We start from the raw sequence: 25,493 nt of genomic DNA on the forward strand, positions 1-25,493 counted from the left end.
TATTATAGGTTAAGGTTTAGAATTTTATTTTAAAATCTTGACCAAATTTTCTATAGAAATTAAATTTTGAAAAAAAAAATCTATAGAAATAAAATTCTGACAATATTGTTCACAAAATTTTTTATAGAAATAAAATTTTTCATTTGTTTTGTTTTGTTATTGTTGGTTTTGTTCTTTAAGCATTGTTGTTGTTTTTTATTGCAGCTTAAAACCATACATTGACTAAACTACAAGTGTAGCTTAACCAACAGAGGAAAAGAATGTTTGTCAAATTTATTTGGGCAAAGCCCTATAGACTGCAAGATGGTTGGATGGACGCACGTTTCAAAATAAACCCAGCCATGTGAATTCAAATCGATGATTTGACAGTGGCATAGGAAAAGAGATATATTTGTTTCGAATTTATTTCGGCATAAGCCGGCTATCAATGTAAAATCTTTTTTCGGAGGATTCAAGTGTGGTTTTTGTTGGGTTTAATAAACTGCCTGAATTTATTCTGATAATTGGTTGATAGTTTTGCTGCAAGTAGAGGATGCTGATGACGAATGTGGTAATTCCGAAACGTGCGTCCATCCAACCATCTTGCACTCTATAGGGCTTTGCCCAAATAAATTTGACAAACATTCTTTTCCTCTGTTGGTTAAGCTACACTTGTAGTTTAGTCAATGTATGGTTTTAAGCTGCAATAAAAAAAAGAAATAAAATTTTGACAAAATTTTCTATAGAAATAAAATTTTGACAAAATTTTCTATAGAAATAAAATTTGGACAAAATTTTCTATAGAAATAAAATTTTGACAAAATTTTCTATAGAAATAAATTTTTGAAAAAAATGTCTATAGAAAAAAAATTTTGAAAAAAAAATTCTATAAAAATAGAATTTTGACAAAATTTTCCTTGACAAAATTTTCCTCATAGATCACTGCCAGGGCTCTGAGTCACGTAATTATGTAGTTGGCAATGTAGGTTCTGTTGATACATCCAGATTTTTGCTCGACTTGACAAAATTTTCTATAGAAATAAAATTTTGACAAAATTTTCTATAGAAATAAAATTTTGACAAAATTTTCTATAGAAATAAAATTTTGACAAATTTTTCTATTGAAATAAAATTTTGACAAAATTTTCTATAGAAAAAAATTTTTATAGAAATAAAATTTTGACAAAATTTCCTATAGAAAGAAAATTTTGAAAAAATGTCAATAGACACAAAAATTTAACAAAATTTTTTATAGAAATAAAATTTAACAAAATTTTTCTAGAAATAAAATTTGAAAAAAATTTTCTATAGAAATAAATTTTTGACAAAAATTTCTATAGAAAGAAAATTTTGACAAAATTTTCTGTAGAAATAAAATTTGGCAAAATTTTTATAGAAATAATATTTTGACAAAATTTTCTATAGAAATAAAATTTTGACAAAATTTTCTATAGAAATAAAATTTTGACAAAATTTTCTATAGAAATAAAATTTTGACAAAATTTTCTATAGAAATAAAATTTTGACAAAATTTTCTATAGAAATAAAATTTTGACAAAATTTTCTATAGAAATAAAATTTTGACATAATTTTTTATAGAAATAAAATTTTGACAAAATTTTCTATAGAAATAAAATTTTGACAAAATTGTTATTAGAAATAAAATTTTGACAAAGTTTCTATAGAAATAAAATTTTGACGAAATTTTCTATAGAAATAAAATTTTGACGAAATTTTTTTATAAAAATAAAATTTTGACAATATTTTCTATAGAAATAAAATTTTGAGGAAATTTTCTATAGAAATTAAAGTTTGACAAAATTTTCTCTAGAATTAAAATTTTGACAAAATTTTATATAGAAATAAATTTTTGACAAGATTTCCTATCGAAATAAAATTTCCTATAGAAATAAAATGTGAACATAATTTTCTATAGAAATAAAATTTTGATAAAATTTTCTAAAGAAATAAAATTTTGACGAAATTTTCTATAGAAATAAAATGTTTACGAAATTTTCTATAGAAATAAAATTTTGACAAAATTTTCTATAAAAATAAAATTTTGACAAAATTTTCTATAGAAAGATAATATTGACATAATTTTCTATAGAAATAACATTTCGGCAAAATTTTCCGTAGAAATAAAATTTTGACAACATTTTCTATAGAAATAAAATGTTGTTACTGTTTTTTTGGATTTCAGCTTAAAACCATGCATTGACTAAACTAAGCCGGCTATCAATGTAAAACCTTTTTTCGGAAGGTTCAAGTGTGGTTCATTGTTGGGTTTAATGAACTGCCTGAATTTATTCTGATAATTGGTTGATAGATAGCAAGATACCAATCCCACAAAACTAACTAGACATATGTTTCTTTGCTGGCTAATGCAAGTTTCCATAGTCTTTAGTGTAGATGTGGCGTGGTGAGATGATTTCAGTTTTTTTAATCTCACCCCGCCAGATCTACACCAAAGACTATGGAAACTTGCATTAGTCAGCAAAGAAACATATATCTAGTTAGGCTTGTGATATTAGTATCCGGCGTTTTCTTTTCAATAGCTTCATAAAATAATGTTTTAATGTCCAATTAAAACTGTGATTGATATTGTCATTTAAATTAAACAAATAATTGAATCAATTAATTTCGTGATTGTTTCTCTGTACACTGAAATCGTACACCAAATGCCAACCGAATCGAATGAAATTTGTACCTCCAAGAGGTCTAGAAATCAAATTTGGAAGTTTGTTTATATGGTGGTTATGTACATGGTGGTTATGTACATACATGTAATTATAAACCGATATGAATCAATTTAGGCATGTTTACTAGGGGCTCCAGATATCAAATCTAGGTATCGGTTTATGTGGGCATATAACAGGTTGGCTGATAAGTCCCCGGTCTAACAAAGAAAAACACATTTTTTTTCAAAATTCGTTTTTATTATTCAACATAGCTCCCTTCAAGAGCGATACAACGATTATAACGACCTTCCAATTTTTCGATACCATTTTGGTAGTACTCCTTCGGTTTTGCCTCAAAATAGGCCTCAGTTTCGTCAATCACCTCTTCATTGCAGCCAATTTTTTCCCTGCGAACATCCTTTTGAGGTCTGAGAACAAGAAAAAGTCGCTGGTGCCAGATCTGGAGAATACGTTGGGTGGGGAAGCAATTCGAAGCCCAATTCATGAGTTTTTGCCATCGTTCTCAATGACTTGTGGCACGGTCAGAGATGGTCTGTATCAAACATTTTAATGTTTGCGACTGTCGCAAAGTTGTAAACGTCACATACACGTCGTAAATGTAGAAAAAGTAGCAAACGTCGCAAACCAAATACTTTAGACCCTTCAGATAGGCAGCGAATGATATCCAAGATGATGATATATGCGAAGAAGTTTCAATTCTCAGGAATGTTCATAAAAATATTAACGAGTTTAAAAAACTTGAGAATATATGTTAATTATTTCAATTGTAAACTCGAAGCCAAAATTACTATAAACTACTCGATGGTGCAGTAAACGTGACGGTCGGTACTCGCTCATAGTTAACCTTTCACAAATTACTGCAGAAACTGTTTAGAGAAAATTTTATAAACTCACTTTTTGGCTTAATAGAGCCAATTTCCATACTAATTAAACATTTTCAAAATTGTAGCTAGTCATTCTTTGGTGCAGCTAAAGCTTGGACCACGAAAACCAAGATTAGTTTGAAGTTGTGAATGAGAGATGTAAATCTAGTAGAGTTTTGAATAAATACAATATAAAACATTTTTGCATACCTTTTATCGGGGAGCTTAACTAACTTAAATTAAAAAAATATTCACAATTTCTTTAATTCTAAATTAGGTTTTCTACACTAGGTTTACGACTTTTGCGACATACGTATTAAACCGTCGTAAACGTATGTCGCAAAAATCACAGTTTGCGACAGGCCAACCCTGGGCACGGTGCGTTGTCTTGGTGGAACAACACTTTTTTCTTCTTCATATTGGGCCGTTTTGCCGCGATTTCGACCTTCAAACGCTCCAATAACGCCATATAATAGTCACTGTTGATGGTTTTTCCCTTCTCAAGATAATCTATAAAAATTATTCCATGCGCATCCCAAAAAACAGAGGCTATTACTTTGCCAGCGGACTTTTAAGTCCTTCCACGCTTCGGAGATGGTTCACCGGTCGCTGTCCACTCAGCCGACTGTCGATTGGACTCAGGAGTGGAGTGATGGAGCCATGTTTCATCCATTGTCACATATCGACAGAAAAACTTGGGTGTATTACGAGTTAACAGCTGCACACACCGCTCAGAATCATCAACACATTGTTGTTTTTGGTCAAATGTGAGCTCGCGCGGGACCCATTTTGCACAGAGCTTCCGCATATCCAAATATTGATGAATGATATGACCAACACATTCCTATGATATCTTTAAGGCCTCTGCTATCTCGATAAACTTCATTTTTTGGATTTTTTGATGTTTTCGTCGGTAACCACCTCTTTCGGGCGTCCACTGCGTTCATCGTCCTCCGTGCTCATTTCACCACGCTTGAATTTTGCATACCAATCAATTATTGTTGATTTTCCTGGGGCAGAGTCTGGAAACTCATTATCAAGCCAAGTTTTTGCTTCCACCGTATTTTTTCCCTTCAGAAAACAGTATTTTATCAAAACACGAAATTCCTTTTTTCCATTTTTTTCACAATAACAAAAGTTGCTTCACAAAAGACGCTCTATCTCACAAACTAATTGACTTACAGACGTCAAATTTTGACACGAATCATTTGAAGGTTGGTACTATATAAAAATAATATATCATATAATAAAAATTCTATAAAATATAATAATTTAATACTAGCGACGCCATTTATGTGCCAGACCGCGGACTTATCAGCCAACCTGTTACCTTAAAGTATTCAGATATTTGCAATACCATCCGACCTTCATGAATCAAAATCACTTGTAAATAAGTGTGCTTTTAACAGACAAACGGATGGATATGAGCTAGATAGACTCAGAGTTTTACCATGATCCAGAATATAAAGACTTTATGGGGTTATTATGTCGTTAGCCTATGATGGATAAATGAAACTCCAACAAGTTTCCGATACCGAAACGCTTTTTTTCTTTAATACTACGAAAAATCTACATGAATCATTGTGATCAAACATTCTAATTATATGTTATAGAATTTATAAGGATAGTTTTTTTTTTTGGTCAAATTGAAGTTAATTTCCTGACACTGGGTTAAAAAGAAACATTTCAAATAAAATTTAGTTAAGAAGAATCGTATTTATCCTTTTGGGTAACTTTTAGCATCTAACATCTGGTATATCTCGTCATGTATAGCGTTCATCAAGCTTCCAAGCAATCATACTCAATAAGGGGTATTTGCTACCACATATACCCCGGTAATCATCGTTCTCTAAAGACCAAACCATCACTCCACTTAAATTCATTTTTTTGACGTAATCCATCTTTATTTCAAGTGTATCAATTGTCTCCAGACTTATCCTTCGAAATTCGCGACGATTAAACTTCGTTGTTTTATCCTGCAATATGTGACGAATAATAGTTGTTGCTTTATCCCTGTTTAATTCGTAGATTGGATTTTTATGAGTTGCGCATATAAAAAAGTTGGGAACGTTTACTAAAGAAAAGTTATCTAAAGTATATATGCGAGCATATAATGCTACGCCCATGTTCAATTTGCTTTCGGGAGCACCTAAATGGAAAATAAAAACATTTTTATGTAGATCAATGCTAGCATCATATATCCTAACAAAACCATGGTATATACATCCATTATACCAATTACCATCGACCTGTGATACTACTTACCATGTTCACGCCAGTAATCTATGCTTTCCTCCACTGAATATTCAGAATGCCCACGAAGAGGGGCCACATAATCATTTGCTGGGTCATTTGTATAATTGTAAGACATGACGTTTATGAAATCCACATGTTTGACAATGTTAGGCACATCATACCAGTCGTAGGAGTAAGGAACATTTCCAGTTACCGTTATTCCAAAAAGGAGATTATTTTCTTTAAAACTAAGAAAAGGAAATGTAGTCATTTTGCTTTGGAGAACTAATGAAAATAATGATTACTATCAATGAGTTTTGTTAGTCCTTAAAGAAAATTTCGTTTTGGAGCAAAAAAGGCATCTAAAGAAAAAAAAAAAATTAAATCAAACGCAAACGTTTTTGGGAGCAACAAATGAACTCAAAGGTACTCCCAAACCTGAAAATTCGTTTGCGAACAACAAGGTCATATAAAGACAAGTTTTGTATAACAAACGAAAATTTCATTTGGGAACAACAAAGGAACACAAATATACTCCTCTACGTGATTAATTCTTACGTCTTAGACGTTGAGAGCTTCCTTTTCTTTTTGTTCTCTAAGGCGTTTACCCATAAAACACGTCAATCAGACAATTGGGACAGCAGAGTTTTCTTTTCTGAGGAACGAAATTTTAGACGTATGAAGTTTCCTCTGGTCAGAAAAAATTTCTTTAAAAGCAAATAAAAAAAAAAATTTACAATTTATTGAAAATATTAAAGGAAAACCTCACAAAAATTTTTTGCTCTGGGATGAAGCAATCATTAGCACCAACTAGATAAAATAAAACTTAGTTTGCATAGAGATTTGTTGTGATTTAAAAAACAACGATGCCCTTGGCATAAATCACCAAAAATGGGATTAAAAATTACTTTGGAGCACGCGAAAATATCCTTTGTGAACATAATAAGGTGATCAAAAGAAAATCGTTTAAAACAAACCGAAATTTCGTTTGAGTACATGAAAGGTACTTTAATATCATTTCTGCTCCAAAAGCCTAAGAAGTCAACATAGGTTAACAGCCAACATCTTCGCCATTGTGGCGAAGATGTTGGCGGAAAAGCGACAACACGAAACATAACCAATGGACGATGCATACTGGGTTCAAGAACACGGAGGGAGTAGTGGTGGAACGGAAGCCACCGTGGTGCAATTCTCGCCTTACAAGAACAAGAACACGGAGGGAGTAGTGGTGGAACGGAAGCCACCGTGGTGCAATTCTCGCCTTACATACGATGGGTCATGGGTTCATTCAATGTCTCGACAAAATACCAAAAAGTTTTTCAGCGGTGGATTATTCACTCACAATAATGATGGTGACAGTTCCGAGTCAAAGAAAATTTCGTCAAAATTTTATTTCTATAGAAAATTTTATCAAAATTTTATTTCTATAGAAAATTTTGTCAAAATTTTATTTCTATAGAAAATTTTGTCAAAATTTTATTTCTATAGAAAATTTTGTCAAAATGTTATTTCTATAGAAAATGTTATTTTTATAGAAAATTTTCAAAATTTTATTTTTATAGAAAATTTTCAAAATTTTATTTTTATAGAAAATTTTAAAAATTTTATTTCTATAGACAATTTTGTCAAAATTTTATTTCTATAGAAAAAAATTATTTCTGTAGAAAATTGTGTCAACATTTTATTTCTATATAATATGTCAACATTTTATTTCTATTGAAAATTTTTCCAAATTTTATTTCTACAGAAAATTTTGTCAAAATTTTATTTTTAAAGAAAATTTTGACAAAATTGTATTTCTATAGAAAATTTTGTCAAAATTTCATTGCTATAGGAAATTTTGTCAACATTTTATTTCTATAGAAAAAAAATCTAAAGAAAATTTTATCAAAATTTTATTTCTATAGAAAAAAATTTATTTCTATAGAAAATTGTGTCAATATTCTATTTCTATATAAAATGTTGTCAACATTTTATTTCTATTGAAATTTTTTTCCAAATTTTATTTCTATAGAAAATTTTGTCAAAATTTCATTTCTATAGAAAATTTTGTCAAAATTTCATTTCTATAGGAAATTTTGTCAAAATTTTATATCTACAGAAAAACAATTATTTCTAAAGAAAATTTTATCAAAATTTTACTTCTATAGAAGAAAAAATTATTTCTATAGAAAATTGTGTCAAAATTTTATTTCTATATAAAATGTTGTCAAAATTTTATTTTTATAGAAAATTTTGTCAACATTTTATTTCTATAGAGAATGTTGTCACAATTGTATTTCTATAAAAAAAAAATTATTTCTAAAGAAAATTTTGTCAAAATTTTATTTCTATAGAAAAAAATTATTTCTGTAGAAAATTGAGTCAACATTTTATTTCTATATAAAATGTCAACATTTTATTTCTATATAAAATGTCAACATTTTATTTCTATTGAAAATTTTTCCAAATTTTATTTCTACAGAAAATTTTGTCAAAATTTTATTTTTAAAGAAAATTTTGACAAAATTGTATTTCTATAGAAAATTTTGTCAAAATTTCATTGCTATAGGAAATTTTGTCAACATTTTATTTCTATAGAAAAAAAAATCTAAAGAAAATTTTATCAAAATTTTATTTCTATAGAAAAAAATTATTTCTATAGAAAATTGTGTCAATATTCTATTTCTATATAAAATGTTGTCAACATTTTATTTCTATTAAAATTTTTTTCCAAATTTTATTTCCATACAAAATTTTGTCAAAATTTAATTTCTTTAGAAAATTTTGTCAAAATTTCATTTCTATAGGAAATTTTGTCAAAATTTTATATCTACAGAAAAACAATTATTTCTAAAGAAAATTTTATCAAAATTTTACTTCTATAGAAGAAAAAATTATTTCTATAGAAAATTGTGTCAAAATTTTATTTCTATATAAAATGTTGTCAAAATTTTATTTTTATAGAAAATTTTGTCAACATTTTATTTCTATTGAAATTTTTTTCCAAATTTTATTTTTATAGAAAATTTTGTCAAAATTTTATTTTTTAGAAAAAAATTTATTTCTATAGAAAATTTTGTCAAATTTTTATTTCATTATTGTTGGTTTTGATCTCAGCTTAAAACCATGCATTGACTAAACTACAAGTGTAGCTTAACCAACAGAGGAAAAGTATGCTTGTCAAATTTATTTGGGCAAAGCCCTATAGACTGCAAGATGGTTGGATGGACGCACGTTTCGGAATTACCACATTCCTCATCAGCATCTTTTACTTGCAGCAAAACTATCAACCAATTATCAGAATAAATTCAGGCAATTCACTAAACCCAACAATGAACCACACTTGAACCTTCCGAAAAAAGGTTTTACATTGATAGCCGGATTATGCCGAAATAAATTCGTACAAACATATCTCTTTTCCTTTGCCACCGTCAAATCATCGATTTGAATGTAGTTGGCTGGGTTTTTTTGAGCGTGTTCCTCTATCTTCATTCGTTTTGTTTGTTATTGTTGGTTTCTCTTCAATCATTATTGTTGTTGTTTTTGATCTCAGCTTAAAACCATGCCTTGACTAAACTACAAGTGTAGCTTAAAAAAAATGTAGTGCTATAGAAAATGTTGTCAACATTTTATTTCTATAGAAAATTTTGTCAAAATTTTATTTCCATCGAAAATTTGTCAAAATTTTATTTCTAAAGAAAATCTTGTCAAAATTTTATTTCTATGCAAAATTTTGTCAAAATTTTATTTCTATAGAAAATTTTGTCAAAATTTTATTTCTATAGAAAATTTTCTAAAAATTTTATTTCTTTAGAAAATTTTGTCAAAATTTTATTTCTATAGAAAATTTTCTGAAAATTTTATTTCTTTAGAAAATTTTGTCAAAATTTTATTTCCATCGAAAATTTGTCAAAATTTTATTTCTAAAGAAAATCTTGTCAAAATTTTATTTCTATGCAAAATTTTGTCAAAATTTTATTTCTATAGAAAATTTTGTCAAAATTTTATTTCTATAGAAAATTTTGTCAAAATTTTATTTCTTTAGAAAATTTTGTCAAAATTTTATTTCTATAGAAAATTTTGTCAAAATTTTATTTCTATAGAAAATTATATCAAAATTTTATTTCTATAGAAAATTTTGTCAAAATTTTATTTCTATAGAAAATTATGTCAAAATTTTATTTCTATAGAAAATTTGGTCAAAATTTTATTTGAATAGAAAATTTTGTCAAAATTTTATTTGAATAGAAAATTTTGTCAAAATTTTATTTCTATAGAAAACTTTGTCAAAATTTTATTTCTATAGCAAATTTTGCCAAAATTTTATTTCTATAAAAAATGTTGTCAAAATTTTATTTTTATAGAAAATTTTGTTAACATTTTATTTCTATAGAAAATTTTGTCAAAATTTTATTTCTATAGAAAATTTTGTCAACATTTTATTTCTATTGAAAATTTTGTCAAAATTTTATTTCATTCGTTTTGTTTTGTTATTGTTGGGTTATTCTTCAATCATTTTGTTGTTTTTGATTTCAGCTTAAAACCATGCATTGTCTAAACTACTAGTGTGGCTTAACCAACAGAGGAAAATAATGTTTGTCATTTCCTCTGTTGGTTAAGCTACACTTGTAGTTTAGTCGATGCATGGTTTTAAGCTGAAATCAAAAACAAACAAATAATTATTTCTATAGAAAAAATTTTTATTTCTTTAGAAAATTATGTCAAAATTTTATTTCTATAGAAAATTTTGTCGAAATCTCATTTCTATAGAAAATTTTGTCAAAATTTTATTTCTATAGAAAATTTTGTCAAATTTTATTTCTATAGAAAATTTTGTCAAAATTTTATTTCTATAGAAAATTTTGTCAAAATTTTATTTCTATAGAAAATTTTGTCAAAATTTTATTTCTACAGACAATTTTGTCAAAATTTTATTTCTATAGAAAAGTTTGTCAAAATTTTATTTTTTTTAGACAATTTTATCAAAATTTTATTTGTATAGAAAATTTATGATGTAACTCTTAGTTGTAGAGGAATAATTTGCAAACGCTTCCAAAACAGTAAACAATCTACAATTTTTGTAGAATTCTGCTAACGAAAAATCTTTCCTCTGAAACGAAATTTAGGCCAATCGAGTTTTCTTCTATTGGTAAGAATGTCTTTTTAAATGTTAATAAATATTCTTTATGGTACCCTTTTCCACATTTGTGCGGAATGAAAATTTTTAGGATGGATAACATTAAAAACAAAAGAAACCGTCGTTGGTATATAATTTTGTTTCCCCCAAAAATAATTTAATTTTGCATCTGTGTTATCCTAATGTATGGATTGTTGAATCGGTGAGCCTGAACTACTATAAATCATAAAAACTGATCGACTTTTCTCCAAGTCATGTTAAATCTTACCCACTTCGTATTTCTTCCAGCAGATGTATGAAATTAGTCTTGTCCGCTTTATTACCAGAACTACCTGGCAAAAGCCAATGCAAATCTATACCATCGAAGCCCATTTTTTTTACCGATTCCAAAGCGGTAAGCTTGAAAATTTGGCGAGTTCTGGTATTATTGGCCACGTAAGAAAAATGTGAAGAAGGTACCATGTTACCACCCACCACAGCTATAAATTTCAATTTAGGATATTGGGATTTCATTGCAAGCAAACGTTCTATCCAATCTAAAATATAAAGTCCGTAATTGCAATTTGTGATTTCTTTGGTTAGATTTCCATACCTTTTTTAGGGCCAGTATTGGTCTGTGAGGCATCAAATGCACCTAAATCATTTACACCAAAAAATGCATAGCTGACATGAGTGCAATGTCGAGATATCATTTCCGGTTGAAAATTATAGCGTTCCGGTTTATTATTATTAACCCAGGAGCCCAAATAGCAATTGATCATTTTATCTGGATCGGAATTATTTTGATTACAAAAAATAGCATATTTAGTATTGAAAATTACCTTTGGCAATGGTTTTTGAAATAGTAGCCAATATCATAACCCAGAGAATTCCCAAGATATACATTATCTTAATTTATTATAATTTTTTCTTAATGTTTTCAATATTTCCGATTTTTTGTTTTTAAGCGAAGAGACGAGTGATATTTTTCGAATATTTTTTAATATGCTGCTTAACCATTTGCCCCAATGTATTAACATTTAAATGTTTTTGTTACACTTTTGAAAGTATAATTAAAATTGTAGCGGAGCGTGTTTAATATTTTAATATACTGAACACTTTCCTGCATACTAGAGCGCTTGATAAGTACAAAGAAACCTCTCTACATTGGACATTTTGAATTTTGAAAATTGGACAATTTTTCGTTTGCTATTTCCTAGAGGTTTCAATATATACACGCAAAAAATTCGTTCCTTACGATTTTTAGACAACATCCTTTAGACTTCTATTTGCTCAAGATATTAAATCTATAGACCGCTGTATATGAGGGCAATATCAAACTCTTACAGATATAAACCTAATTTTAGATATCTTTTCATTGGTTAAAATATATGGGAACTTTAAAGTTAAAGACAAGATTGCCTATCGACCCATCTACCAAACTTTGGAGAACAATTTACCAAACATCCATTTAAAAAAAAACCTGATTTTGCAAAATTTTTCTGAAAATTTTATTCATATATTAAAAATATATTTCTATAGAAAACTTTGTCAAAATTTTGTCTACAGAAAATTATATTATATTATTTTATTCTCATAGAAAATTTTGTCAAAATTTTTTACAAGGAGGCTCAATACCACGACTGCGGGTTCTCTGTACCGGATTGACCCGATGGGTCCAACTCATCGGCCAGCGGCTGCCACATCAGTGTACGTGTTGTTTCGTCCGTCTTTTTGTGTTGGAGGGGGTGCATCCCGGGGAACCTTCTCCGTTTGCTTTTGGCCCGAGCCGGGATAGAGCAGAACCCCGGACCGGTTTCGGTGAGGTGTAACCGGTGCTTGGAATGGTTGCACTTCCGGAATTGTTCCGGCCTAACATCGCTACGGGAGTATAGTCATACTGACTACGTAGCAGGATGCTGTGCCAATGATAGCAGCAGTGGGTCATCAGACTATGCGACGCCCCCCGACATCTCCCGCACAACAATATTCTCCGCCGCAGCATCCAACACCGAATATTGTTGTACCAGTTCCGGAAAGTGCATCATTTTTGCAATTTAATTGCAATGGGCTTCGAGGGAAGATTAGCGAAATAGTAGATTTTATGAATCGGAAGAGGATCAGGGTCGCGGCGATCCAAGAGCAAAAGCTACATGAGACCTGTAGCTTGCGCCATTGTGATGGGTACAATGTGCTGCGTAAGGATCGCACTAGGAATGGAGGTGGTGGCCTTGCTTTCATATTACACCGGTCCGTGCAGTGTAAGCTTATTCCGCTTCTGCCAGACACTAGTGACCCCTACATGGAATGTATGCGGGTAGCAGTCAAGTCTGGGGCTGCCGAGATAGAGCTATACACTGTGTATATACCGCAGGTTGGTAGCTGTGCTCCAGGTTATAGCCCAAACATTGAGTGGCTGTTGTGCGGGCATAACCGATTGGTTCTAGGAGACTTTAATGCCCACCACGAACTTTGGCATTATCTCCTGGGTAATGACCAGAGAGGCATAACTTTGGCAGAGCAGATAGATGACTCCACATTTTGCACGGTGAACAAAGAGGCCCCCACGAGAATTATGGGTGATTGCAGCAGTTCGCCAGATTTATCCTTAGCATCGACTGGTCTGATAAATGACGTTTCCTGGCAACACGTCATTTCATTGGGTTCAGACCACCTCCCCATAATTCTCACCATTAACCGACCCTCCGATGTCATAACCTCTGAACGCTGGACGTTCATAAACCAAAAGAAAGCCAACTGGGAAGGCTTCAGAGAATATATAGATGGCCGCTTCAGTGAGCTCCCGTCCCCCTATCATGTTCATGTTGCCCAGAGGGTGTTCCGGGACATCATCAACGCAGCAGCCGCTCGCTTCATTCCAGCTGGTCGAATTGCCCAAGTGAGGCCTAACTTCCCAGCTGAAGCGGCGGGACTCGCAGACGAGCGTGATGAACGCCGTCGTGCTAACCCTGCTGATTCTAGAATCAGGGAGCTGAATCCAGAGATTAGTAAGATAGTCGACGAGCACAAGCGGAACACATGATTAGAGCACCTAAAGCAATGTAACCTAGGCACAGGAACAGGTAAATTGTGGTCAACAGTGAGAGCCCTTTCGACCCCTCTACAAGGGATGATGGGATTTCAGTCACCTTTGGCGACGTGACTGATCCGAAGAGATGCGCCTAATACTTCAACCGACAGTTTGTCGAGCATCGCGAGAGTGATAGAGCGAAAAAGAGAGCCACTCGTCGCATACGTGGTCTCCGACCCGATGACACACAGCGCGAAACAATCCAAGGCGCTGGGCCCCGACGGAATTTCAATGCTAATGCTGAAGTACCTGGGAATACTGGGAGTTGAGTACCTGTCCAGACTCCTCAATTTGTCCTTCGAATCACTCGTTATACCCGATGTCTGGAAGATGGGAAGGGTGATTCCACTACTGAAGCCAGGCAAAGATTCGAGTAAAGGTGAATCATACAGACCGATATCCCTTCTTTCGCCAGTAGCCAAGACACTTGAGGCACTACTCCTCCCCAGCCTTGTGGAGAATTTTCCAGCTGCCCACCATCAACATAGATTCCGTAAGGTACACAGTGCGACGACAGCCTTAGATGCCATTGTCAACACATATCAATAGGGGGCCCAAGCCATGTCATAGGACGGTCCTCGTGGCGCTTGACCTATCGAAAGCATTCGATATGGTCAACCATGCCACATTAGTCGAGGACATGAATAGAATACGTGCCTACCGGCAGGAACGAAACGTTGGGTTCTGAATTATATGTGTGGACGCCAGTCGTACGTGGAATTCAGGGACAAAAAGTCGAAACACCGTAGAGTTAAACAGGGAGTTCCCCAGGGTGGGGTGATATCTCTGGCACTATTTAACATCAACCTGTCCTCGATTCCACCCCCTCCAGATGGCGTAGAGATTGTATCATATGCGGACGACAATCATGGCATCCGGGCCATTGTTGATGACATATGCGATCGTTTAAACGTCTACATTGCTGATCTTACCAGTTATTTCACTGCCAGAAATCTGAGGATATCTGCCACCAAATCCTCAGTTACACTGTTTACTACATGGACGGCGGAAGTGCGTAGGCAGTTGAATGTTAGAGTCGATGGCGAAATAATTCCGACAGTAAACTACCCCAAGATACTCGGGGTAACATTCGACAGACTTTTAAGGTCATCTGCCCATGCCACTGCAATATGTAATAAGATCCGCGGTAGAAACAAGCTCCTCAAGTCACTTGCCGGCAGTACTTGGGGTGCGGACAAAGAAACCTTGTTAACTACTTATAAGCCAATCGGCCGGTCTGTGGTAAACTATGCAGCTCCAGAGTGGACACCGCAGACCAGTGACACGCAGTGGAACGCTGCCCTTAGAACTGCGACTGGGTGTCTCCGCAGCACACCCCTGGATCACCTTTATGTGGAGACAAAGATCATCCCTGTGCCAAGACGCAATTATATGTTGTCAAAGCAGTATCTCCTGGATTGTTATCGCAGTAATCATCCAAACCACCATCTCATGGATACACAACCACCACCCAGGAACGTAAGGGTTGATATACATCATCTAGAGCGCGAGATCCAGCGTTACAAAAGAGAGACTCTAGATCAAGCAGCGTACCAGGCAGGTTTGAACAGGATTCATGAAGATACTGTAGCTGAAGCGGTGAGCAGTTACAAGGTTAATCCTGTTCTCGGAGTCCGTCCACCGCCCATAGCACCAGAGGAAAGAGACCTCCCACGGCAGACGAGGGTAGTTTTAGCCCAATTTTTAGCTGACGTATGTCCAATTTGCAACCAAGGGCCACACGACACGCGTCATCGTTTTTCTTGCCCTGCTAAACCAACCCCACTTACCACCAGATCACTCTGGATGCACCCACCTTAGCCGCAGAGTTCCTCGATCTGGCCACTAGCTGAAGTACCAGAGCGTATAACATAAAAATGGATGAAATCACAATAAACTGTTACAACAACAAGGAGGCTATATCAAAAACAACGATCTATATGGGGGCTGTACAAAAACATGGTCCGATATCACACCATTTTCGGCACACCTCTTTATGGTTTTAGAATACCGCTAGATTTCCAATTTCAGGCATAACATATTGGATAAAAACTACGGTTTCTATAAGCCCAAGACCCTAAATTGGGCGATCGATTTATATGGAAGCTATATCAAAACCTAGACCGATATAGCCCATCTTTGAACTTGGCCTGCGTGCAGAAAACACGATTCTGTGCCACATTTCAGGACGATAGCTGCATTATTGAAGATTGTAGCGTGATTACAACAGACAGACGGCTAGACGGACAGACGGACATGCTTACATCGTCTTAAAATTTCTCCCTGATAAAGAATATATATATACTTTATATAATCGAAAATCCATATTTCGATGTATTACAAACGGAATGACAAACTTATTATGTGGGGGTATAACATAATAAGTTTGTCATTCTGTTTGTAATACATCGAAATATGGATTTCCGATTATATATAGTATATATATTCATTATTAGGGAGAAATTTTAAGACGATATAAGCATGTCCGTCTGTCCGTCTAGCCGTCTGTATGTCTGTTGTAATCACGCTACAGTCTTCAATAATGGGGCTATCGTCCTGAAGTTTGCCACAGAATCGTCTTTTCCCACCATTCTATCATGGTAGGTATAAAAAAAAACATTTCCGATACCCTTCTCGAAACGTTTTTGTTTTATTTGGCTTTAATTCTACGAAAAATCCAAATGAATCATTGTGATCAAATATTCTAATTATATGGAATTTCAAAAGATAATTTTTTAATGTCCTGACACCGGAATAAAACGAAAAATTTCAAATAGAATTTTATTAAAAAGAACTGAGATTTATACTTTCGCCTCACTTTTAGCATTTATCATCAGGATTATCTGGACATATAGAGCTTTCATCAAGCTTCCCAGCAATCGTAGTCAATAACGGATATTTGCTTCCACATATACCCCAGTAATCATCGTTTTCTAAAGACCATACCATCACTCCACTTAAATTCATCTTTTGGACGTAATCCATTTTCATCTCAAGTGTATCAATTGTCTCAAGACTAATCCTTCTCTATTCTTGAGGAAAATTTGTTTTTCTATCCCGCCATATGTGACGAATAACAGCTGTTGCTTTATCCTCGTCTAATTGAATGAAAGGATTTTTTTCAATAGCGCATATATAAAAATTAGGAACGTTTGTTAAAGATTTGTCCTCTAAAGTATATATGCGAGCAAATAATGCTAAGCCCATGTTTAATTTAGTTGCAGGGGCACCTAAATGGAAAACAAAATGGTGTGGAGTCAATGTGGAGGTAGACATCATAGAAAAATTAATCAACTTTAATTAAAATACATTAAATTAATTTATGATAACTTAAGTTAATAAATTAAGTTTAATAAAAATAGCTTTATATGAATTTTATAATATTTTGGAGCTGCAGTGAACAAAACAAAAGTTTACTTACTCCCCGATTTAGAAAAATAAACACAGTCAATTTATTCTCTACTCTCAAAAAAGAATTGATTTAGATTGTAAAAATAATGAAATTCCCTTAAGGATTTGATAATGAATCCGAGCCAAAGATGAGGCTTCTCAAAAATAAAACCATTTTTTAGGGAACTATTTAGCTTTATATTTAGATATAAAATTAAAATTCGAATACAGATCTCATACAGAAACAAATTTCATGAAAATTTTTGCAATTAAAGTCTTAATTGAGTTTTAAACAAGTAAGAAAAGTCTAAAGTCGGACGGGGACGCCTAAAATAATAAACAGACTTCACGTTCACATACTACAAAATACTAGCGAATATTTCCAAATTTTATGTCGACAAATTTAAATTTTAAACTAAAAAAATAAAATGTTAAAAAAATAATAGTACATTGAATTTTAGCTGTTTGAATTAATTTTTGTGCTGGGAATTAGTATGTAAGAAGTTATAAAATATTTTTGGTGCTTTTTTTCCTTTGAGAGTTGGCATCACTGAGATCTTCGCATCTACAGTTCTACCACTGAGAGCTCATAGACTAGCAAGTAGTGTATTTTGTCTGGTAGTCGTCAATAAAACTAAAACCGGCCTAAATCTGTTACCCACTGTCAACCCACTAACGATGCCGAAGCTTATTTGCTTTTAAATTTGATCCGATGTCGGACCAAATGGAATTTGGTTGATTTTAGTCCATTTTCGACAAATTTTAAAAATTTTCAAAATTTTTAAAATTTTGACAAAATTTTCTGTAGAAATAAATTTTTGATAAAAATTTCTATAGAAATCAAATTTTAACAAAAGTTTCTATAGAAATAAAATGTTCCCAACATTTTGTACAGAAATAAACATTAAAAAAAGCTATAGATACAAAATTATGCAAAATTTTGTAAAAATTTTATATAGAAACAAAATTTTGCAATAACTTTCTGAAAAAGTTTGACAAAATTTTCTATAGAAATAAAATTTTTGCTAAATTTTCTATAGAAATGGAATTTTGACAATATTTCCTAAAGATATTAAATTTTCACAAAATTTTCTATAAATATATAAATAAAATTTGGACAAAATGGTGCAATGGTTAGCATGACCGCCTTGCATACACAAGGTCATGGATTCGATTCCTGCTTCGACCTAACACCAAAACGTTTTTCAGCGGTGGATTATCCCACCTCAGTAATGCTGGTGACATTTCTGAGGGTTTCAAAGATTCTCTAAGTGATTTCACTGTAATGTGGAACACCGTTCGGACTCAGCAATAAAAGGTAGGTCCCATGTCATTGAGCTTGAGAGAAGTTCACCAATGTGCTATCACAATGGACTGAATAGTCGAAGTGAGCTTGATACATCGGGCTGCCATCTAACCTAAGCTTCTATAGAAATAAAATTTGGACAAAATTTGGACAAAATTTTCTATAGCAATACAATTTGGACAAAATTTTCTATAGAAGAAGCCACCGTGGTGCAATGATTAGCATGCCCGCCTTGCATACACAAGGTCGTGGATTCAATTCCTGCTTCGACCTAACACCAAAAAGTTTTTCAGTGATGGATTATCCCACCTCAGTAATGCTGGTGACATTTCTGAGTATTTCAAAGCTTCTGTAAGTGGTTTCAGTGCAACGTGGAACTTCGTTCGGAATCGGCTATAAAAAGTAGGTCCCTTGTCATTGAGCTTAACATGGAATCGGGCAGCACTCAGTGATAAGAGAGAAGTTCTCCAGTGAGCCTGATACATCGGACTGCCACCTAACCTAACCTAACCTTTTATAGAAATAAAATTTGGACAAAATTTTCTATAGAAATAAAATGAAGACACAATTTTCCATAGAAATAAAATTTTGACAAAATTTTCTATGGAAATAAAATATGGACAAAATTTTCTATACAAATAAAATTTGGACAAAATTTTCTATAGAAATAAAATGAAGACAAAATTTTCCATACACCGAAAAAAAGTGAACTGTTTTATAGGAAGAATGAACTGCAACACGCACGAAAATTGAACTAAATTTTACTCCAGATTTTGAGATTTCCAGAAAGCGTTGTTAAAACCAGGAAATTTTAATGCCCTGTTGTACTTTTTAACTGCAGTTCACGAAATTACATCATCTCAAAGAAGAAAAATTAACTAAAAATAAAGAAGAAAATCATTGGCGCCAAATCATTCTTACTATTTTTGGGAATCGTACGAAAATTTTCATTTGTTTTAGTTCATATTGAACTTATGTGAACTTTATACTCACGTTTAGTTCATACAATTTTTGAGATATACTTAAAAAAATGAAGATTTCATTAAGCTGTGGAAAATTTTGATAAAAATAATAAAATTTAAATAAAAAAAAATAAAATAATTTTTTTCCAATAAAAATAAGTTAAATTTAGCGTTAGTTTAACTACGGAAATTTTTTTTTCTGTGTAGAAATAACATTTTGACAACATTTTCTATAGAAATTTTTTATCGGAGTGAAATTTTGGAAAACTTTTAAATTATAGCAATTTAATTGGGAAAATGGTCCGCTGGTACGAATTTTGGTCCAATGTTGGAAAAATATTGATCCAAAATAAAAATACATTGTGGCAACGCTGAGTACCAATCATTAACGAGCCGAATTGAACCACCGAACACACAAAAGACTTTTTTCTGATTCCATCACGAAATTAATTGATACAATAAATTTTTAAATTGAAATGTTTTCAATCACAGTATTGATAGTATGAATTAAAAAATTTGAACGTCAATTGAAAAATTAATTGATCCAATTAAAAAATTAATTGAACGTCAATTAAAAAATTAATTGATTAAATTAGAAAATTAATTGATCCAATTAAAAAATTAATTGATCCTATTAATTTTTGTTTCAATTAAAAAATTTGTTGAATCAATTACATTTTTAGTTGGATATATTTTAAAACTCAATTTAGACTTTAATTGGAAAAAGTTTCGTGAATTTTTTTTCTGTGAGGCGACGTTCTCATCCACTACAGATCATCAAGGAACCGAAGCATTCAAGCAACCGACCCACCCAAGGTCTTATAGCCTTATAATCAATAGAATGAATGGCTAATACATCCCAAAAAATTGTGCAAAATCCAAAAATAAGATCAGTATTCAAATTTTAATTTTATAGAGCATAGATTCAAAGCTAGTTAGCTTCCTAAGAGAGAAGTTCACAATGGAGAGAGAAGTATCACAATGGACTGAATAGTCTAAGTGAGCCTGATACATCGGGCTGCAACCTAACCTAACCTAGTTAGCTTCCTATAAAATGTCTTTCTTTTAAAGAAGACACAACTTTGGCTCGAAAGTAATATCAGAATTGTTAAGGGAAGGTAAAAATTTTTGCATCGAAGTAATTAAAGTTTACACATAAAAGTTTTTTTTTTTGTTAATGAATGAACTGAGAATATCATATTTGTTTTTGAATAAAATCAGGTTTTTTTTTCACACACTCTACATCTAAATTTCCAAATTCAAAAATACCCCTGCTTGTGTAAAACTATAAAAACTTGTCTTCATTTTTACAACTTTTTTCTTATATCCGTTTCATTCTCAACGACAATTATTGTTTATTAGAAAATAAATTATTCCCATTACCATCGCCCGGTGCTATTACTTACCTTGGTCACGCCAGAAATCTATGGTTTTCTCAACTGAATATTCAGTATGTCCACGAAGAGGGGTCACATCAAAAATTACCGGGTCATTTGTATAATTGTAAGACATGACGTTAATGAAATCCACATGTTTGACAATGTTGGGCACATCATACCATTCGTGAGAGTAAGTGACATTTCCAGACACCGATATTCCAAAAAGGAGATTATTTTCTTTTAAACTAAGAACAGGAAATATAGTCATTAGTTCAGAGAACTTAGCAAAATTTCGTTTGGGAACAACAAAATTTAAGCAAAATTTCGTTTGGGAACAACAAAAGCATTAAAAGAAAAAGTTTTTCAAATCAAACGAAAACATTTTTAGGAAGCAAAAATTGAATTAAAATGGACTCCCAAACCTTAAAATTCGTTTGGGAACTACAAAGTCATATAAATATTTTTTTTTTTTTTTTACAAACGAAAATTTCGTTTTGGGAACAACAAAGGAACACAAATATACTCTTCTAGGTGATTAAATCAAATCCTTTGGAAGTTGACAGCTTCATTTTCTTTAAGTTCTATAAAGCGTTTATCCATACAATTGGAATAGACTAGTTTTCTTTTCGGAGAAGTGAAATTTTAAACGTATGAAGATTCCTCTTGTCAGAGAAACAAAATTATTTAAAAGCAAATAAAAAATATTAGTGACAATCGTTGATCGCTTGTCATAAATTCAGAATCGAGACAGCTTAGTCTAATAGAGTTTAATTTGTGTAGTAACCTGGTAGTTTGCAATAAGGGCTATGCACCAACCTTCGTCACCAAAAACAGGCAAGAGGTTTGGGACGTCACATTGGCCTCTCCGGAACTGAATTATAAGATATCTGAGTGACAAGTTTTGAGGGAACATAGCTTCTCAGATCATCGCTACATCAGTTTCAGATTGGCTGTTCGTACTTCAAAGACCATATTTCAGCCAAATGTTAGGAAAGCTTTGGAATAGGTATAGGGAATCGTTCAATATGATGATACCGGAAATACCAGAGACAAATATGAGCACTGTGCCAGATATCGAACACACAGTGGAGCGGATTACTAAGGCCTTCAACATCTCACTGAAAGCTGCATGCCCTAGAGGGAAGCCAAGGGGTCTACGGAGGTAAGTAATATGAGGAAATCCTGCAGGAATCTATTTAACAAAGCAAAGTCCACCAGAGCTCCTGAGGATTGGGACGCTTACAAGAAGAATCTGAAAGGATACAAGCGAGAATTGTGAAAGGCTCAGCATAACTCTTGGAATGTTTACTGCAGCAGTATTGAGAATTCGTCCGAGGCTTCCAGACTACGGAAGGTACTAGCAACCACTAACTCCGCTCCAGGTTTCATTAAAACATCGGAGGGCAACATGACAACGTTCAGTGTTGAGACGCTGGAGGTACTATTGGACACACATTTTCCTGGAAATCAGACGATTGGACCATGTTCTGGCGGTGCCACAGTGGCTCAACGGTCATTTCCTATAGAGGAAATTGTATCGGAATCTAGAAAAAATGGGCGTTAAATAGCTTTGGGTCATTCAAATCCCCCGGACCTGATGGAATTACTCCGACGGAGTTACAAGCAGAGACTGACCGAATTATCCCTTCGTTGACGGTGATATATAAAGGATGTATAAACTTTGCATATATTCCACAAAATTGGAGGGAAACAAAAGTCGTTTTCATACCTAAAGCAGGAAAAGCCTCTCACTCGAGTGCGAAGGATTTCCGACACAAAAGTGCGAAGGATTTCCGACAAAAGGGAAACAAAAGTCGTTTTCATACCTAAAGCAGGAAAAGCCTCTCACTCGAGTGCGAAGGATTTCCGACCAATCAGCTTATACTCATTCCTACTTAAGACTCTGGAGAGGATGATAGACATTTATCTTAGAACTAGCGTCGATTCAAGTTTGCTCTCGAAACGACAGCATGCATTCTCGAAGGGCAGGTCTACTGAGACCGCTTTGCATGAACTAGTCAGCTTTAGCGAAAGCTCACTATCTGTCAATGAATACACAATCATGGCGTTTCTAGACATCGAGGGGGCATTCAATAACGTCCATCCGAGCTCGTTATTAAATTCACTGGCAACTCTGAATGTTGATCCATGTATACTCAGGCTGTTAGACGAACTGCTAATGAAGAGACGTATTTCAGCCACACTAGGACAAGCAAACATACAAAGGTATGTGAACAGAGGCACTCCCCAAGGAGGAGTTCTATCACCTCTTCTTTGGAATGTTGCTATAAACAACCTTCTGGTTTCCCTAGAAAAAGAAAGGATGGTGGCATACGCAGACGATGTGGCCCTAGCAGTCAGGGGAAAATTCCCATCCACAATCAGAGATGTTATACAAAGAGCCCTACGGATGACTGAGAAATGGGCAAAAGACAATGGCCTTGGAGTAAATCCTGCCAAGACAGAATTAGTCATGTACTGCAAAGATCGCAAAACTCCCACGGTTAAGCCCAATCCTTAGGGGATATTGAAAATTCCCTTTGGTGAGTGTGCAAAATACCTTGGCGTTATTCTGGACAAGAAGCTGAACTTTAGGCTTAATATTGAAGAAAGGGCGAGGAAAGCCACGGTAGCTTTGTACTCGTGCAAAAAGGCAATAGGAAAAAAGTGGTGACTAAAACCAAAAATTGTACATTGGCTATACACGGCAGTGGTTAGACCTATAATGCTATATGGTGTTGTAGTCTGGTGGCCGGCACTTCAGCAACCGACAGGTTTAGATAAAGTTCAGCGTATGGCGTGCTTGTGTATTTCAGGCGCATTCAATAAGACAGGAACAGATTCCCTTAATGTCATGCTGCATCTATTGCCTTTAGACATTTTGGCCAAACAGTCAGCTGCAAAGGCTGTGCGGTTGCGTGAGCTATCGCTGCGGTCGGAAAAATGTACGGCCACAGTTCGGTCCTCAAAATAATGCCAGATCTGTCTAACGTAGTGGATTACACTCTGGCGAAATCACTTTTCGACAAAAAGTTTGAAACTCTAATTCCCAACAGTGAGGCGTGGTGTACACAGACTCCGGGGAATAAAAGATATATAGATTTCTACACTGATGGCTCCAAATTAGATAGACAAGTGGGTTTCGAAGTATATTCTAAAGATGTGAAACTTCGAATAACGAATATTTTCATTGTATTAATGAAAATGTTTCGTTATATCAGTGAAAATTTTTCGTTGGCTGACTTTTAATGAAATTTTCTTTGTGTGTGGTAAAATTGAAATTCGAATTTGAAAAACTACATTCGTATTTAAAGTGCTGGTTTCGTTGGATTATTGATCTGAGAATCTTACCTACTCCGAATTTCTTCAAGCAGATATATAAAATTAGCCTTGTCTTCTTCATTACCAGAACTACCTGGCAAAAGCCAATGTATATCCATACCATCGAAGCCCATTTGTTGTAAAGCTTCCAAAGCTGTAAGCATGAAAATTCGACGAGTCCGGGCATTTTTGGCCACATAAGAAAATCGAGAAGATGGAACCATGTCACCACCCACCACAGCAATAAATTTCAATTTAGGATACTGGAGTTTCATAGCAAGCAAACGTTCAATCCAATCTGAAAGATATGGTTCGTAATTGTGATCTCCTTAGATAGACTACCATACCTTTTTTCGGACCAGTATAGGTGTTTGAGTCGTCAAAGGAACCTGTGTGAGTTACACCGAAAAATGCATAACTGACATGAGTGCAATGTTGGGATATCATTTCCGGTTCAAAGATATAGCGCTCAGGTCGATTATCATTAACCCAAGAACCCAAATAACAATTGATCATTTTATCTGAATTAGAATTATTTTCGTTAAAGAAATAAATACATCAAGGATATTTAACATTAAAAATTACCTTTGGCAATGGATTTTGAAACGGTAGTAAGTACCATAACCAACAGAATTTCGAAGATAGACATTTTCTTAATTTATTATAACATAAAAATTTTCACAATATTTTTTAATATTTCCGATATTCTTTGAGTGGTGAGACGACCGACGTTTTTTTTTTTTTTTTTGTCAAATTACATATGCTTAAATATGAATAGTTGCCTTAATTCACTCGATAGCATTCCGGAACATGTGCTCAAATTTGAAAGATATTGTAATAGTTTTGAAAGTATAAATAAATTATAATTAGCCGAGCGTGTATATTATATTTATAAATTATTTAATATTCAAGACATTTTCATGCATAAGTATAGAGTGTTCCGAATTGATGTATAATCTTGACAACTTTCGAAATAATTTGCCCTCGATACCATGTAGTAGTAAATTATCACTTTGTACTTTCATGAGTGTCCTGCTTGTGAATCAACCAGAACATTGTACTGTCTTTCCCGTTTATTTTACCTTACGATCAAATAGCTTTCAAGTTGAATTGAACAAATATTTTAATCTCCGTTTTAATGCAACATTATATGACGAATTAAAAAAA

The 25,493-nt window shown here is 33.1% G+C and overlaps 2 protein-coding genes across 3 annotated transcripts; both read right to left on the reverse strand.

Annotated features, from left to right (window-relative positions):
• Positions 1 to 5,228: 5,228 nt before the first annotated feature.
• Positions 5,229 to 11,902, reverse strand: LOC142237485 (endochitinase-like). The gene is made up of 5 exons (XM_075308819.1): positions 11,720 to 11,902; positions 11,491 to 11,664; positions 11,167 to 11,434; positions 5,810 to 6,027; positions 5,229 to 5,693 (listed from the first exon to the last, which is right to left on the reverse strand). Exons 1-5 carry the CDS (start codon positions 11,781 to 11,783, stop codon positions 5,308 to 5,310), a joined length of 1,110 nt encoding a protein of 369 aa, XP_075164934.1. The 5' UTR covers positions 11,784 to 11,902; the 3' UTR covers positions 5,229 to 5,307.
• A 4,833-nt stretch (positions 11,903 to 16,735) lies between these two features.
• Positions 16,736 to 25,079, reverse strand: LOC142237486 (chitotriosidase-1-like). Of its 2 annotated transcripts, none has more exons than XM_075308821.1 (5): positions 24,912 to 25,079; positions 24,674 to 24,715; positions 24,357 to 24,624; positions 21,033 to 21,250; positions 16,736 to 17,198 (listed from the first exon to the last, which is right to left on the reverse strand). In XM_075308821.1, exons 1-5 carry the CDS (start codon positions 24,973 to 24,975, stop codon positions 16,996 to 16,998), a joined length of 795 nt encoding a protein of 264 aa, XP_075164936.1. In that variant the 5' UTR covers positions 24,976 to 25,079; the 3' UTR covers positions 16,736 to 16,995. The 2 variants fall into 2 exon arrangements, with proteins under 2 accessions (XP_075164936.1, XP_075164935.1); XM_075308820.1 differs by having other exon boundaries at positions 24,674 to 24,847; positions 24,912 to 25,078.
• Between the last annotated feature and the right edge of the window lie 414 nt (positions 25,080 to 25,493).

This window comes from Haematobia irritans, chromosome 5 (assembly GCF_050003625.1).
Source record: "Haematobia irritans isolate KBUSLIRL chromosome 5, ASM5000362v1, whole genome shotgun sequence".
Classification (NCBI taxonomy): domain Eukaryota; kingdom Metazoa; phylum Arthropoda; class Insecta; order Diptera; family Muscidae; genus Haematobia; species Haematobia irritans.